This window comes from Aethalodelphis obliquidens, unplaced genomic scaffold (genome assembly GCF_003676395.1).
Source record: "Aethalodelphis obliquidens isolate GAN/ISIS:26980383/991018 unplaced genomic scaffold, ASM367639v1 scaffold81, whole genome shotgun sequence".
Taxonomy (NCBI): Eukaryota; Metazoa; Chordata; class Mammalia; order Artiodactyla; family Delphinidae; genus Aethalodelphis; species Aethalodelphis obliquidens.
The window spans coordinates 240,837-255,281 of NW_020838025.1; the positions used below are offsets into that span (position 1 = coordinate 240,837).

At 36.3% G+C, this 14,445-nt stretch overlaps 1 protein-coding gene across 2 annotated transcripts in view; it reads right to left on the reverse strand.

The window, feature by feature from the left end:
- The window catches only part of MME (membrane metalloendopeptidase), a 91,083-nt gene that overhangs the window by 40,787 nt on the left and 35,851 nt on the right, over window positions 1–14,445 (reverse strand). For both annotated transcript variants that reach the window (XM_027092810.1, XM_027092809.1), the window contains exons 8-13: window positions 14,159–14,224; window positions 6,093–6,227; window positions 4,002–4,103; window positions 2,196–2,332; window positions 1,993–2,086; window positions 715–843 (exon numbers count right to left, since the gene is read on the reverse strand). In XM_027092810.1, the coding sequence (XP_026948611.1) occupies window positions 715–843; window positions 1,993–2,086; window positions 2,196–2,332; window positions 4,002–4,103; window positions 6,093–6,227; window positions 14,159–14,224 (663 nt within the window). The remainder of the gene's footprint in view (window positions 1–714; window positions 844–1,992; window positions 2,087–2,195; window positions 2,333–4,001; window positions 4,104–6,092; window positions 6,228–14,158; window positions 14,225–14,445) is intronic.

Sequence of the window (14,445 nt, forward strand, 5' to 3'; positions counted from 1 at the left end):
CAAATTTAAAAAAAAATAGAGCTATAAGCTGTCTTTATATGATTCAATGATATGTTAATAAATGTAAACTAATAAACAAACTGGTGATCTAAACAAATGGATATATGTGGGTAATTATATTTTTAAAGCAACACTGCTACTATCAACACTAATGATTAAATAGGTCTTAATGCATACATTAATAAAAATCATCTTCAGAATGTATGGTTTCCATTATCACGAAAGACGAACTAACATAAAATACTGTCATTACTATTAGTAGTTTAGTTAAGCATGAGGTAGCATTTCAATAGATTCTTTCACCATGTCTTTAAGTTCCCTTGTCTTCATTTCAGTAACAATAAAAAATAAAGTACATGTCTTACACTTCAAATAAACCCTGGTTTACTTTCTGGTTTTTAAGAAAATACTAATTCTTAGTCAATTTTGATAACAGAAGAGATTACAAATGACTATATCATTAGAACACGTGACTGGGTATTGTGAATACATTGCTTCTGGAAAACAGACAATTGGTTTTGGGTTAAACAATATTAGGATCAGAAACATAACCAGACCCATGGGGGAAGGAGAATAAGATTTATTGGGAAATAATGGCAAGTTGTGATTCAGAAGTTCTCTGCCAATTAATAAAATTTTAACCAAATGATGGACTATTGTAATTGCCCATCATTGCAAACACACGCTGATAGAGTATTGTGCAGAAAACATTACCACATGTTTACTCTCTCCAGGAAATGCCGCTTCCACATAGAGCCTTCCCACAGCATTTTCCATATTCCCATTGACATAGTTTGCACAACGTCTCCAAGTCGCTGTTTCTGATGTTGTGCCATAAAGAGCCTATGGGAGAGAAAAAGGAAATGGCATTTGACCAGGAGTACATGGCCGAAGCGTGGTAAGAGCACAAATTTCACAGGACTCTGTTCTTTATGTCTCCTAAATTCTTGCAATATTCATTGCTTCTCCTCACATGTCAGGATGTCCTTGCATAGGATAAAATGTAATCCAATTGAATTATTACTTACTATGATCTGGAAATAAGGTATATTTTCAGTAGCACGTCCTAGAAAAACTGTTGGCTATTGCAAGTTAATATCTTTCTAGACAGGGTTAGAAACAACAACCCTCTCCACCAAACAGACAAAATAACACTGTTGCCACTGTATAAACATAAATGTGAAGTAATATTTAATAAATGTAACAGGGGAGAGATCTGGTATACAAGAAAACAAATTCCTGTTTTCTAAAGTTTTTGCTGAAGTTCCAGTACTTAGAAGAACTGCATGTGTACAAATTTAAGAACCAATAAAGGGATTAACTTACGGAAGGGAAATTTAGCAAAACACCATTTTTACATTCTCTAATTTAAAAAATATGTCTACATTTTCTTTTAAAGGGTAAAAACTAAAAATTTCAATCAATCAGGGAGTTATTTCCTTTCCGTGACACCAACCAATACATTTGTGAGAATTTCTCCTTCCTCAATCCCTCCTGCCCTCTCCCCTCACAATAGGACAAAAATGATGATTCTTTACATAATGCAGGTACAGTCTAGTAACAGGTCTTAAGGCTATCTCCAGGTAGGTATATTCTCAGGGGATTGTCCACATCAATGTAGTCCAACTGTCTGAATGTCTAGTATGTTATAAGCACCAGAAAAATCAAATTAATTGAGATAGATACCCCTGAAATTACTTTGAACACAACAAAAAACCAAGCTAGTATTCTTCCACGAACTGCTCAAATAACCAATACATGCCCTTCCCGGGCAATTCAATCACGGTGCCAGAGAAGACGATCATAGGACCACAGAGCACCTGAAAACTGGCTTTCCTAGGCAACATGGCTTAAGTACAGGCAACGTACCCAGCATTTGGCATTTTGTCTCTTGGCAAAGTTTACCACTTCTAGTAATGTACATGGCAAGCCTTCATAACCATGGATCGCTTTATGCTTTAAGTCTTAAAAAAAGAGAGATTTTTTCTTCACCTTGCGGAAAGCATTTCTGGACTCCTTGTAGGTTCGGCTGAGGCTGCTTACAAGATCCATCATGAACCGCCAGGACATTAAATTTTGAAGATCTCTGCATAAAAAAACCCACCACCCAGCAACAGAAAAGATGAGGCTGCAAAGCTTCTAAAGCGTGATATTAAATGTAAACTTTGGGAACATGGGCACTCTGACATACCTACCTGGCAGAATATTTGGTAAGAATGAGCTTAAGTTTGGTTAAATATTCTGGAGCATAAACAACCACATCTTCCTCATTTGGAATATTAATATTCACAGTTGACATGATTTCATTTGTGAAATTTGACCAGCTGAATGGCTGGAAAAAAGCAGGCACAAGACATTGAGTAATTATGGATTTCTCTTCTTGGGTCCAAGACTCAGTTATGGTTACAGGGTCAGACATGGTTACAGTGTCAGTTGCATCACTACATAATTATCACAATAGTCAGTTTGATATCTGTTTGGGATTTTTCTCTAATTGCTTCAATCAATTTTTGAATAAAAATTAGTTCTGTAGCATAATTATTTAAATAAAAGAATTAAACCAACCATTTAAGAGCAAAAGCAAAGCTTCTAAGTGTAGTGAACATATGCTAGAAATTAGGCTCAGTGTCAAATTCTTGGTCTAACCAATATGAAAGGAAAAGAAAAAGAAATTTAGCTGTAAACATAAAGTTTCCTAGGTTTATACAAAAATTTAAATGGGTATAAAATGTTTATCTCTTAAAGGTGGATATTAATAAATAATCAATTTAAACACAGTAATACATCTCAGTGGAGCTGGTGTTGTAAATGAAAGCACACTGTTGTCCTAGCAGAGGTATAGTAAATGTATAGATACAACACAGATGGTCCAATGAAGATGAACAAAATGTACTTTAAGCCATCAATATCAGGTCTACAGGCATGCAGTTCTCACACGTCAGAAGCTGGATTTGGAGTTGCCAGAAGATGGAGTCTTATCTATTATTCTTTAAATGGGAACTGTGGTTATCCAACCACCAATGGATATAAGAAAAAACAGCAGAAGTGGAGATTATGCAGATCTTGCTGAAATGCCACATTCCAATGTTTGAGAATGTTTAAGATTACCAATATCTTATGCTCTGTAATTTTATATATATATGCCTAGAAGTATATAAATACACTGATCACTTACTAAGTGTGAGATGCTATGTACTTTTCTTGATTTCCTTTGGCAGTTTGGCCCATTATTTCAAAACATATTTATTAAACACTTATTATATTAAAAAGCTCTATGTAAGAAATTCCTAACTCAGTAGGTTATGCCTTTAAAAAGTCCTTGTTTTCAGCAATTAGTGACAAAGAGAATTCCATCACTGAATGTGGTGGTTTGTAGATTTTTCCATGAATGTTGCTTCATTACCTGATTGTGTGCATCAACTAATACATAGAATACATTCATAGCCTTAAAAGAGATTATTAAATACTAGCTAAGGAATTACAACTAAGCAAAAAGATGTCAATTGATGTTTATAAATGGAACCTATAGATTTTTCTGTTTCTTATGTTCTATTTCTCCATTATTGCTCTGAACACCTCCATAGATGGCCTTGATGAGAACATGGCAAGTTCTATGAATAAATTATCCTTTTTCAGAGTTAAAAAGAAATCTGGTACTTATATTATTTGACCGTCCAAGTCCAATGGCTATATAATGGTCCTTCAGAAGGATTTTTGCTTTTAATGTTTCCAAACCCTTTTCTATGATAATTTCTAATATTATTACATAGCTGCCTTGAAAGGACTTTTACCTTTGAAATTCACACTAATTAAATATAATTATGTCAAATAGTTTTTTTTCAAGTCTTTTCATGAGTCAAATGGCTGATGTCGTCTAAATTCATTTTGATGTTCAATTTATTTCAATAAATTAAAAAATCATTAAATTTTAACAAACTGCATTTTAATATTATAATTTTAGAAAATGGCACAATAAGAGAGTACATAAAACTGCTACTTACCTTCCCACTGATCTCTAGTGAAAAGTTATTTTGGATCTGGGCTAATGTCATTTTGTTATAAAGAAGCATTGGATCATTTCGATCTTCAGATTTAGTTGTAGCCTATGGATTTAATTTCTTATCATTATTTTAGGTCAAGAACTCTTTAGAAAAATATAACTATATACAAGGGAAAAAGAAATATGGCATAGGTACAACATAATTATATTTAAGTTCTATTCTGTATTTGTGTTATAATTTATTTTGTCTTATCAAGAAGAAGAGAGAAATATAAGAGATTTTAAGTATATTCAGTAACAATTATCAAGATTTGGCTGCAGTGTCAAGTATAAAATTTTTCAAAAATCTTTTTGTATTTTCATAACTGCCAAACCACATCAGCAATATTTACAGGCCTCTTTCCTTCTATGGCCAAATGGGCAGCTCAGCTGTGTCTGTGGCTATTTCATATGATAATGACTTTCTTGAATATAGTCATTTCCAGTTTCTCTCTCAAATACTCTTTCTCTCACCTACCACCATTCAGTGTCCCAGTTAAAATTCAGATGGGAAAAAGAATAGAAAAAAGCACAATGATTTCTACAAGAATTTAAAGCAAGTAAGACTGAGAAAATTCCTAGTACATAACACAGGTAGGTGGCAAATTATCTGGAGAGTTCTAGCATCTACTTTTGTGACTGTCCGCTCATCTGGCCTAACGAGTTCAGTGTTATCAACAGCATCCAGTATTATTTTTTTCATTGAATCAAAAAAGAAAATTTCAATAACAACTGCCCAACTAGTGGTTGAAAGGAGTAAAAGCAATTTTAAGCGAAAAGAAACAAAATGTAAAAATGGGAATTATTTCGCAAGTGACAATGGCTCCATTTCCCCTTTAGGTCACTTATTTATTCATTTAAAAATTATGTTTGTAACATCTGCACGCAATAATGTGCTGGACACTCTTAGAGACACATAGGTGATTCAGGGAGGACTGAGACCCCACTACAATCTCAGAGTGTCAGAGGGGAGAGAAAATGTAGACACAAAGAATTCTGAGGAAAGATACAACTACTACAGAAGCTGAGGCTGATCAAAGGAGAACACGGTCTTGGAAGGTGCCAGAGGTAAAAACCCAGGGTAATAAACTGTTCTCCTCTAAAAATTCTGTTTCCAACACAGAACCACATGCAACCCATCAAACTGCCATTCATCCAGCTGCAGCTCCAAGAAAAGTCTGGTTCTGATTCTACACTTTTGGTTTCATGTAGCCCCAGGAAAGCCAAAATTTCCCTGAAAGATCTTCAGTCTTCAAGGTTCTGATGATAAAGTGACAAGCAGACGGGGATTTAGGAGTGCAGGTTGCTGTTTGCAATGTCAGAGAGCTCTGTGGATCCTAGACTGAAACTGACCGTGAGTTCAATCAATAACCCGGATGCTGTTTACAGAGCTCACTCGCTTGAGACTGCAGACCCCGTCAGAGGAACTTCAGACAAGAATGTGCCAACTCAGACTCTAAGGATTGACCTGGAACTAGGGGAAACTCAGGAACACACCCCTTGGGCTTTGCTGATAAACTCCTCCTCTTGGATCTCCCCTGAGCTAATAAGCAGCCTGACAGTTTGAACTCAGTGATATCGTACTGTAGTGTGGCCACGTTCAGAGGCTAAATACTTCTTAGCAAAGGGATAGAGACAATTTCTGTGGTCACCTTAAACTTTAAAATAAAATAAAGTAAAACTGTACATATCAAAACTAAAACAGCTTTGCTGAATAGCTAGCAATCAAGTGTGTCCTGAATCTCAAGGGCATCTCAACAACAGTTTGACTGTAAATGGTTAGGATATTGATGTAATCCACTTATAATAGGTCATTAAGTAGATCTAGTTTAATATTTGTCAAATTAAGTATGTCTCCTGGATGTCTGGAACCTGGTTTACTGTAAAATTCCAGTTTTAAAGGTCCTCTTGAAGTCAATGATCCATTCCCGAGCTATGCATTTTTATCACTTGGTTAAGGAGATGTACATTTTACCCTTAAAATACGATAGAGAAGAGAAAGAAATAAAAAGTGGTTGACATTGTTCAGTGTATCAGAGAAAATGTGTTTTACATTGGCAATTTCTTTTTCCAATTCCATAACTTTATTCATTTCCAAAGAAATCTCTTTTTCATCGACAGGCAGTCTCCTTTCCTGACGAATCAATTTGGCCACAGAAATCATAAAATCCACATATGCTGTACAAGCCTGCAAGAAATAAATGACAGTACATTGCTGAAGAATCTTCTAAATATTCATCATGGTGCTTTAACTTAAAACTTATTTTCCATTCAGTATTAATTTTTGGTGACAGATAAAGCACAACAAAATAGAAATCCATTCCTGAATCCTAAAAGAAATGACCTGTACAGATTCTCAGGAAGTCAATGTGTCTTTGAATTATAGCAGAACAATAAAGGATCACTCTGAAAGTATTAAGTAACTTATAACCATTTGGTTACGGAGATTTTATAACTTTCAACTTTTAATCAAACAAATTGCTTTAATAAGAATGCAGATGTAAAACATTTGGTAAGCAATAACCTAGTATTTTTTTCTTAAATAATAAATTCTTTTGCCAAATTTCCTTTTAACAGGTTTTCTCTGCACACACACATATATATATATTTTTCAACTATCCATGAAGAGATGGCCACAAACATATTACATTATCAGGACATCTTTTATTTGTCTTCTCTGGCCAAGCAGTATTTTTTTTTTTTTTTAATGAGAATGCATTCTCATGAGCTCCTCCAACACAAATCTGTGGGTTTTAGTTAATTCCAAAGCTGGCTGTCATTACTGTGAAATTTCTAAGATACCATAGATTTGAATATCAGCTTTCTTCTGAGAACTCAAATTCTTTCCATTTTATCTTCACACACATTTTAACTTTATGAAGATAAGCTATAAACTAGTTTTATTATTGACCTTTTATAGAATATATAAATACCTTATTCAAGTTCAGAGTGGCACTGAACCCAGGAAATTTAATACCACTTTCATAACATTGCTATTTAGCTATTATTTTCTATGAGCAGTTAAAATAAATTATGATCCCACCACATTCAAGTCCCAGCACCAGTTTGGTGACACGCAGATGACCGAATTAGGAAAGCCATACCACACAAGTTTGGGATCGACGGGTAGTCCTATGCTTTGAAGACTTGTCCACACAGGGTAAATATGAAGGAAAGCTGTAGCGTGCTTAACAATTCCACACTTTCAAGGGGCTTTTACAACCCTACTAGTTGATTATCAGTGAAAGGGGCACCCTTCTAGTCACTGTGAGCGCAAAGGCACATCTAAATTCACAGTGACTCATTAAGAGAATCAAACATAAAACTTATAGGGAAAATGAAAATATTTTATCAAGCAAGAACCTAAGTAAAATGTACAAAGTCATTATTAATTTGAAATTCAAGAGGACACCTTTAGATACTGGCATCCCATGACCTTTACTAAATGCTAAGTAAACAATTTCCCAGGGAGAGGGCTCTCTCTTTCAAGGATACCCAGCGATTGTGAGCCTGTCTCGCTGGCATCTCTATCCATGGATCTGCTACTCAATAGAACAAACTATTTTTCAGCCATGTGTCTGTATTAAAAACCAAATCACTAAGGTAACAGGGATAAAAGGATGTTTTTATGTATATTCTTGCCAACTCCATTCTTTTCCTATTAAAAAGTAATCAGAATTCTTGTTTCACTTTGAAGAAAACAAATATGTCTGAGTTCATACCTCATGGGACCAACTATTCCAAAGTACAAGCATGCAGTGCTTTGAATTAACTGCATTTCAAATCATATAAATTCATCTGCATTCAGCAGGGAATTACTACTGACTATGAAGGAAATGGTAATTAAAATTTTCCAGTATCAATCTACTGAGTTTTTTTTTTTACTCTATGGGATGCTTTTTCATTAATGAGGTGAGAAAACAATAATAAGAGTGTTCTCCTCCATTTCGTTGACTCTGCAAACTGGTTTTAACTCCAGTATCTTTATCCTTACAGATCTATTTAAAGACCATAGAATTTGGCAAGCAGAAGAACTTTGGAAAATGCTTCTAGTCTTCTGAGCTGGTAAAGTTTCCCAGAAAACTGGAAGCATATTATACCATGAACTTCTGAGATGCTTGAATATTTAATACACTTACATGGAATACACTACTTCCTTTAATGAGCTCCACTACCTGGCAACCTATTACAATGTGACTGATTAAAACATGTCTTAGTATCTTGATTATCTTTCCTGGCTTCCAAATTTATCTAGTAGCTGTCAGAACCCAGGCTTACTGCTGCTGTTAAACCCTTTCTACAAGATATGATTCTACCTTAAGGTATTGATTTTCTTCCTTGAGATACTTCTAGATTTTTAAAATGCCAAATAATAGCAATTGTCATAATTTGGCGAAAAAGTAATCAACACATATTTTAACATTTAAAAAGTACATTGGCCAGGATATTTTTTAAATCAGATGTCAATTTTTCTTTTCTGTCACTAAGAGAGCAACTAGTTATTACGATAAGGGTCAGAGGCAGCTACCGTTTTCGACAGTCGTAAGGTAGCCTAGTTGAAGCTTTGATACAGTGAATCCTTTATGTGACAAAACAAAAACAAAAACAAATGAAAAAACCCCCCAAACCTAAATGTCTATGTAGTCCTTCCTTTAAAAATAAAACACTGCAAATCCTAATGCTTATAATAGCAGGTTCAAAGACGCTAATTGGTTTTAAATGGTTGGGTAAAATCCCTAATTGCAGTTTTGTGAACTTTTAAATTACACACTATTGGTGAGATGATATTTACCGGTACCCAACACCATGAACTGTTACTCTAATTAGGACTATCTTCATATTGCAGGACCAGGCAATAATATTTATATATTGGCTCTGTTCAGAAGTTGGACTTCTCCTGCTTAGAAGAAAGCTGATATTTGTTAGAGTTGCCAAAGAGCAAGAGAGTGATGCCATTCCACTATTGTCCTTCATACTTGGTATCTTTGTTAATAAGTAACAGCAAGTGCCAGGGAGGAACAGAGAGCTCTCTGGGCAGGTTGGCCAATATTTCTGTACCTTGGTGTGCCAACAGCTATGGACCAGGGGTTTCACTTTGAAAGTTTCTGTTCCGGGACACCTAGCTCTTACCAATTTTCTGCCCTTCCCTTTCCAAGACATAATGTGGAGCATGCAGTGACCGAAAAGTCACAGAACTGTCTTATTCCTAGCCACTGATGCCGGTGGTGTTATTTAATAGTGTTACACAGAAAAGTTTCCTGAGGGAACACACAGGGGCCCCCAGCAGGAGAGAGATATTTCCTCTCAGAAGGCTTGGGATTTTTTCCCACTTGAAGCAGCATGTCAGGGATCATGCAGCTGCCAGAACACAGAGGCTTACTCCCCAAAGAAGGGCACAGACACAGAGAATCCCGCAGCCATTCCTGGGGACAGGAAGTGAGAAACAGCCCCCAATCCTAGCAGGGCTCTGGAGTAGGAGAAACACAGGTTACAAGAGGATCCACTACGGACCAGCATGGGGACTGGTGGGGGCTTTCATCAAGTTATTAATGAGAGAGCCTGCAGATTCATATGAGAGAACTTATTGTGTAACTTCTAAGGTTTGTTGCATATGTTTGGGAAGGTGCATGTAGTTCTTTGTACAAACTGAGTTCAGTTGATCTAAAAAATTTGTTTTGTCATATCCAGGAAGTCTCAAGTTCAAAAGCTCCTTTAGGTTTTGTGGACTGGGTGAAACCTCCTGACTATTAGTCACCTGGTGCCCAGAAAGTACAAAATGAGGTCAGCCGCTTCCTTTGCAGGATCCGTTTTACCAAGTCAACCAAGCAGCAGTCACAGCAATCTTTTTAAAAACCAAATCAAATCACATCTAAATTATCCACCGACCCCTACCCCCAGTCATTCATCTTGTATCATATCATCCAGTTTTATTTCTTTTATAACACTATCTCCATTTATCTTGTTTCTTTAATTTATTTACTTGTTTCTTTATCATCTATCTCCTCCGATTAGAACATGAGTTCCATGTGAATAAGGACCATTTCTGCCTTGTTTCCTTGGTATCCTTACTGCCTAGAAAAGCATCTGTCACATAGTAGAAGCTCAATAAAAATAAAGTTAAATTGTAAGTATATTAAGTAAGTTTCCCTCACCTCCTATGTCATCAGATTTCTAATCGCAGTCCAAGTCCGGAGCAGTTTCTCTGAGCTTGTATTTTGGGTAAGTGGGCAAACAAAATCCTCTCTAGGTTTACCCTCAGTTCCAATACCTGCTCATCTAAAGGACTGCAAAACTCAGCTTGTGCTCTTTCCAGAGCAGGTACAGCTTAGAGAATTTCCCTGGACTGTGTTTGAAAGAGGCCCCGGATCACCTCTTTTTTGGCTTCTAACCATTCTGGCCATATTCCAAGTCCTCTATCTTCATCCCTGAAATGTTTCCCTTTTTTTTTTTAATGAACATCAAATTTTTCTAAGCACTGTAAATTTCTTCATGACTCTGGCCTCCTCCACCCCTGCCAGGCCCCATAGCATTATACTATATAGCTTCTAATCTCCAACTCCTTTGTTACCTCCTAGGGCTCTCACTTGCTAGATCAGTGGTTTTCTCACTTTTCTTTTAGCCCTGAGATGCTCTGTTCAAATAATGTTTTGTTAATGTATAAATAAGTAAAATGAATCTTGAAGAACGTAAACATGAAGGTGTGGCTACACAGAGCACTGTCATTGGCACACACAAAGTGGTCCTTAGGTTCAGAAACCACTACCCTGGCTAATTCTACCTTTTCAGACAGACACAGAACATAAACATATCTGTGATCCAATTATGCTCAAATATTTTGGGTACCTAACCTGCAGATTCCTTATGAAGGAGGACAAGGCAGCAATCAGCCTTGAAAAGCTAAAGAGGTAGAGAAAGGGAAACTTTAAGACCAATTCCAATTCATCCCCATAGAGTTCAGAGACTCTTCTGGAGGTGGTGATTTTTCAAGAAAATTAAGGTTGTCATTCCTTTCAGTGAATCAATAAGCGAGAGCTTTCTCACATGAAGTAATTGGTTGGTTCCATTTTAAAATTCCATGAATGGGATGATTATTTTTTATGGGCAATATGTATCTTTCATATTGTTTTCCTAGCGTGGAAATGTATACTCTTGTATGGGATAGGATTGTTTCAAATCTCACTACTTCTGTCCTTTGAGGTAGCAATGTGTCATTAAGTGATCTCTTCAGATAATCAGAATACCTCAGAAATAAGGTTCTATCTCTTTAACAAGAGACATCCAGCATGAGTGGCTCCTTGATGAACCCATTTTGAGAACAGTTTCGTCTGCCACGACATTTAGGAAGTTCTATTTATTTCCTGGGAAAGGACACTTTATACAACAAGGTGCCACACAGATAAATCCCAATTTTTAAAATAAATGTATGGATTTGTTCAGTATTTATATAGATGGCTATGTGGCCTTCTGCCTAATATTTGGCCTATAGAACACTGTGTTATTTCTTTTTTGTAACGTCTTTATTGGAGTATAGTTGCTTTACAATGGTGTGTTAGTTTCTGCTATATAACAAAGTGAATCAGCTATGCATATACATATATCCCCGTATCTCCTCCCTCTTGCGTCTCCCTCCCACCCTCCCTATCCCACCCCCCTAGGCGGTCACACAGCACCGAGCTGATCTCCCTGTGCTATGCAGCTGCTTCCCACTAGCTATCTATTTTACATTTGGTAGGAACACTGTGTTATTAAATTTACATTATAAACTCCTGGAAAAAGAGTGTTTATGTAGTCTTGTTTGGCACCTTGTGTCATCCACATGAGCCGGCTTAATTCATAATTTTAAATGAGATTTGCTCTCCACGTTTTTCTATAGAAATAGCACCATCTAGAAGGAAAAATAGATTGGGAACCAGGAGACAGGATCATGATGAGGAGGGCTATAGTAGATATTTCTCCTCATCTGCTCATAACAGAACCCTCTATTCTCTTTCCTCTTGGTGGAACTATTGATCAAGGGGTCTCCCTTCCTGAGCTGTAGAGATGGGTTGGCAGTACCAACTACCCAATCAGAGAGCCCAGTTCCCTGGACACAGTGATTGGTCAAGAGAAGGGCAGGTAGCTCAAGCAGGAACAATCAGAGCCCTTTCCTCAGAAACTGATAGGAATAAGAGAGATAGAATTTCTTTTTTCTGGATTGTAAGGCTGCCAGGGATCATCTCTGATGCTACAATGGAGAAAGCCTGCTAGAGAAGGACTCCAACACAGAAGAAAGTAGCACCTTGAGAACAGGAAAAGAGATAAGATGGTTCAGTTGAACCCCTGGAACCAACCATGCCTGATTCATCCCTAGAACTTTACATTTAGGTGTGACAAACAGAAAACATTTTTTTTTTACAGAATTTAAGTTAGAGTAGGTTTCCATTGCTTACAATTAATGTTCCTGACACATAGATCTTCTAATCCATGACTTAAGCAAATCATTTTACTTATTTGGGTCTCTGTTTTCTCATTTGTAAAATGAGGGGTTGAACTAAATTCTCTAATGTCCCACTTAGCTCTTAAAGTCTGTGCATGAGTAACCTTAAGTAGTAAGAAAACATACCATTCTGCCATGTAAAAACTACAAGAATAAATACCTTTGAGTTTCTATTGCCTTAAGGCCTGTTCTCTCTTTAGGAAGGAAAGTACAGAAAACAAAAAGGAACTGAGGTATTTAAGTTTAAAATAACCAGAGGAATACAATATGCATTTCTCAAAATATAATCTAATCTAAAATTAAAAAAAAAAAAACAGCCACAGGTTAAACAAAATGCTTCCATATGACCCAAGCCTATGAAAGACAGCTCTAGATTATGACCTTTTCTCGATTATGAGATAGCGTTGAACATAAAATGCACAAATACACCATCATCTTAACAACAGGATCCTTTCCAAAAGAAAAAAAACAAAAAAGAAACTTTACCACATTAAATGTATACACTAACTGGTGGGTATACTTTGATATCAGGAATGTTAAAATACAAAAAAAAAAAATACATCTTTTTAGGATTGGACAAATTTGCATGTTTTTAGGACAAAATCCTAAATTTGAAAAACATCCTAGTTGATGACAATGAAAATGTAGTATAATGAGCCAAAATTCTTCACTCACCCTCAACTCTGCAATAGGAAGCAGCTAGACAGCTCATAAAGCCAATAGCTGCAAGCCACACAATACCTATAATGAACTCAAATGTCCCATACCCATTTGACTGTCTGTGTTATTAACTGTGGACTTTTACAATACATCTTTTTCTTCATTTCAATGCTGTGTAGCTACTCAAAAAGATACTTTACAATGAATTTATTCCATGCTATTTTGAATTTAATAATGAGGCAAAATGCACACTCAGTATAAACATATAAAGCTAATAATTTTAATTAAGAAGTAATTTCAGCCACACCACCATCGTGACCCATCAGAATAATCAAAGGTAAACTTAACTTACTTCTGAGCTACAAAATAATGAGGAAAACATTTATGGAACCAACACCTTCCCCAAATACCTAATAATATATTACACTGCTAAGTTTATCATCTATGGTTCCTTTATATCAAGAAGCAAAAGCACATCAACACCAGCTTGAGGGAGGCAAGGCTGTGAGGCAAAGCGAAGCAGTTCTGTGCGGTATGATGAATGTTAGAATCAGAAGGTGACTGCAAAGGTTTGTCTGAACCCAGTGCCCCTATCTGGGTAGTCCCCTGAAAGTCAAATCAGAAGGTTCTAGAAAAGTGCTGCAGAGTATGATGTGTCTGATACTGGACCATTCCCTGGTCCTCACTGGCACTGACCTAGACCATGATTAACCTGTTCATTTTTTAAATGATCAAATTTATAGAGAAAATAAAACATTTAAAATTGACTTTTCAAAATGGGTCACGTGACTTAAGTACTAAGGTCAAGACACGAACAAGGAATTTCAAGTTTCTTTGTTTCTTAGTTTAGAATATTCATTCAGTCAAAGGAAGCTCACTATTATGTGTGATTTTCAGTATCTGCCTGAGTGAAGGACATAGAGCGTTAAGTTTAAATTCTGTAGTTTCATTTTATTTTGTTGGATTTCTGTTTTTGTTTTTACCTCTTTATATATTCCAGTGCATTCATAGTAGTCTCTGGAAGGCAGGCCAAGTCGAGGCTGGTCAATCTATACAAAAATATGCGAAGAAGAAAATATTCAGTTGATATAGAACAGTTGGACAAATTACAAGCACGCCTATCTATGTATGAGCAAGATCCTAGTGTTCTAGCAAATGTAGAATAGATAGCTAGTGGGAAGCAGCCGCATAACACAGGGAGATCAGCTCGGTGCTTTGTGACTGCCTGGAGGGGTGGGATAGGGAGGGTAGGAGGGAGGGAGACGCAAGA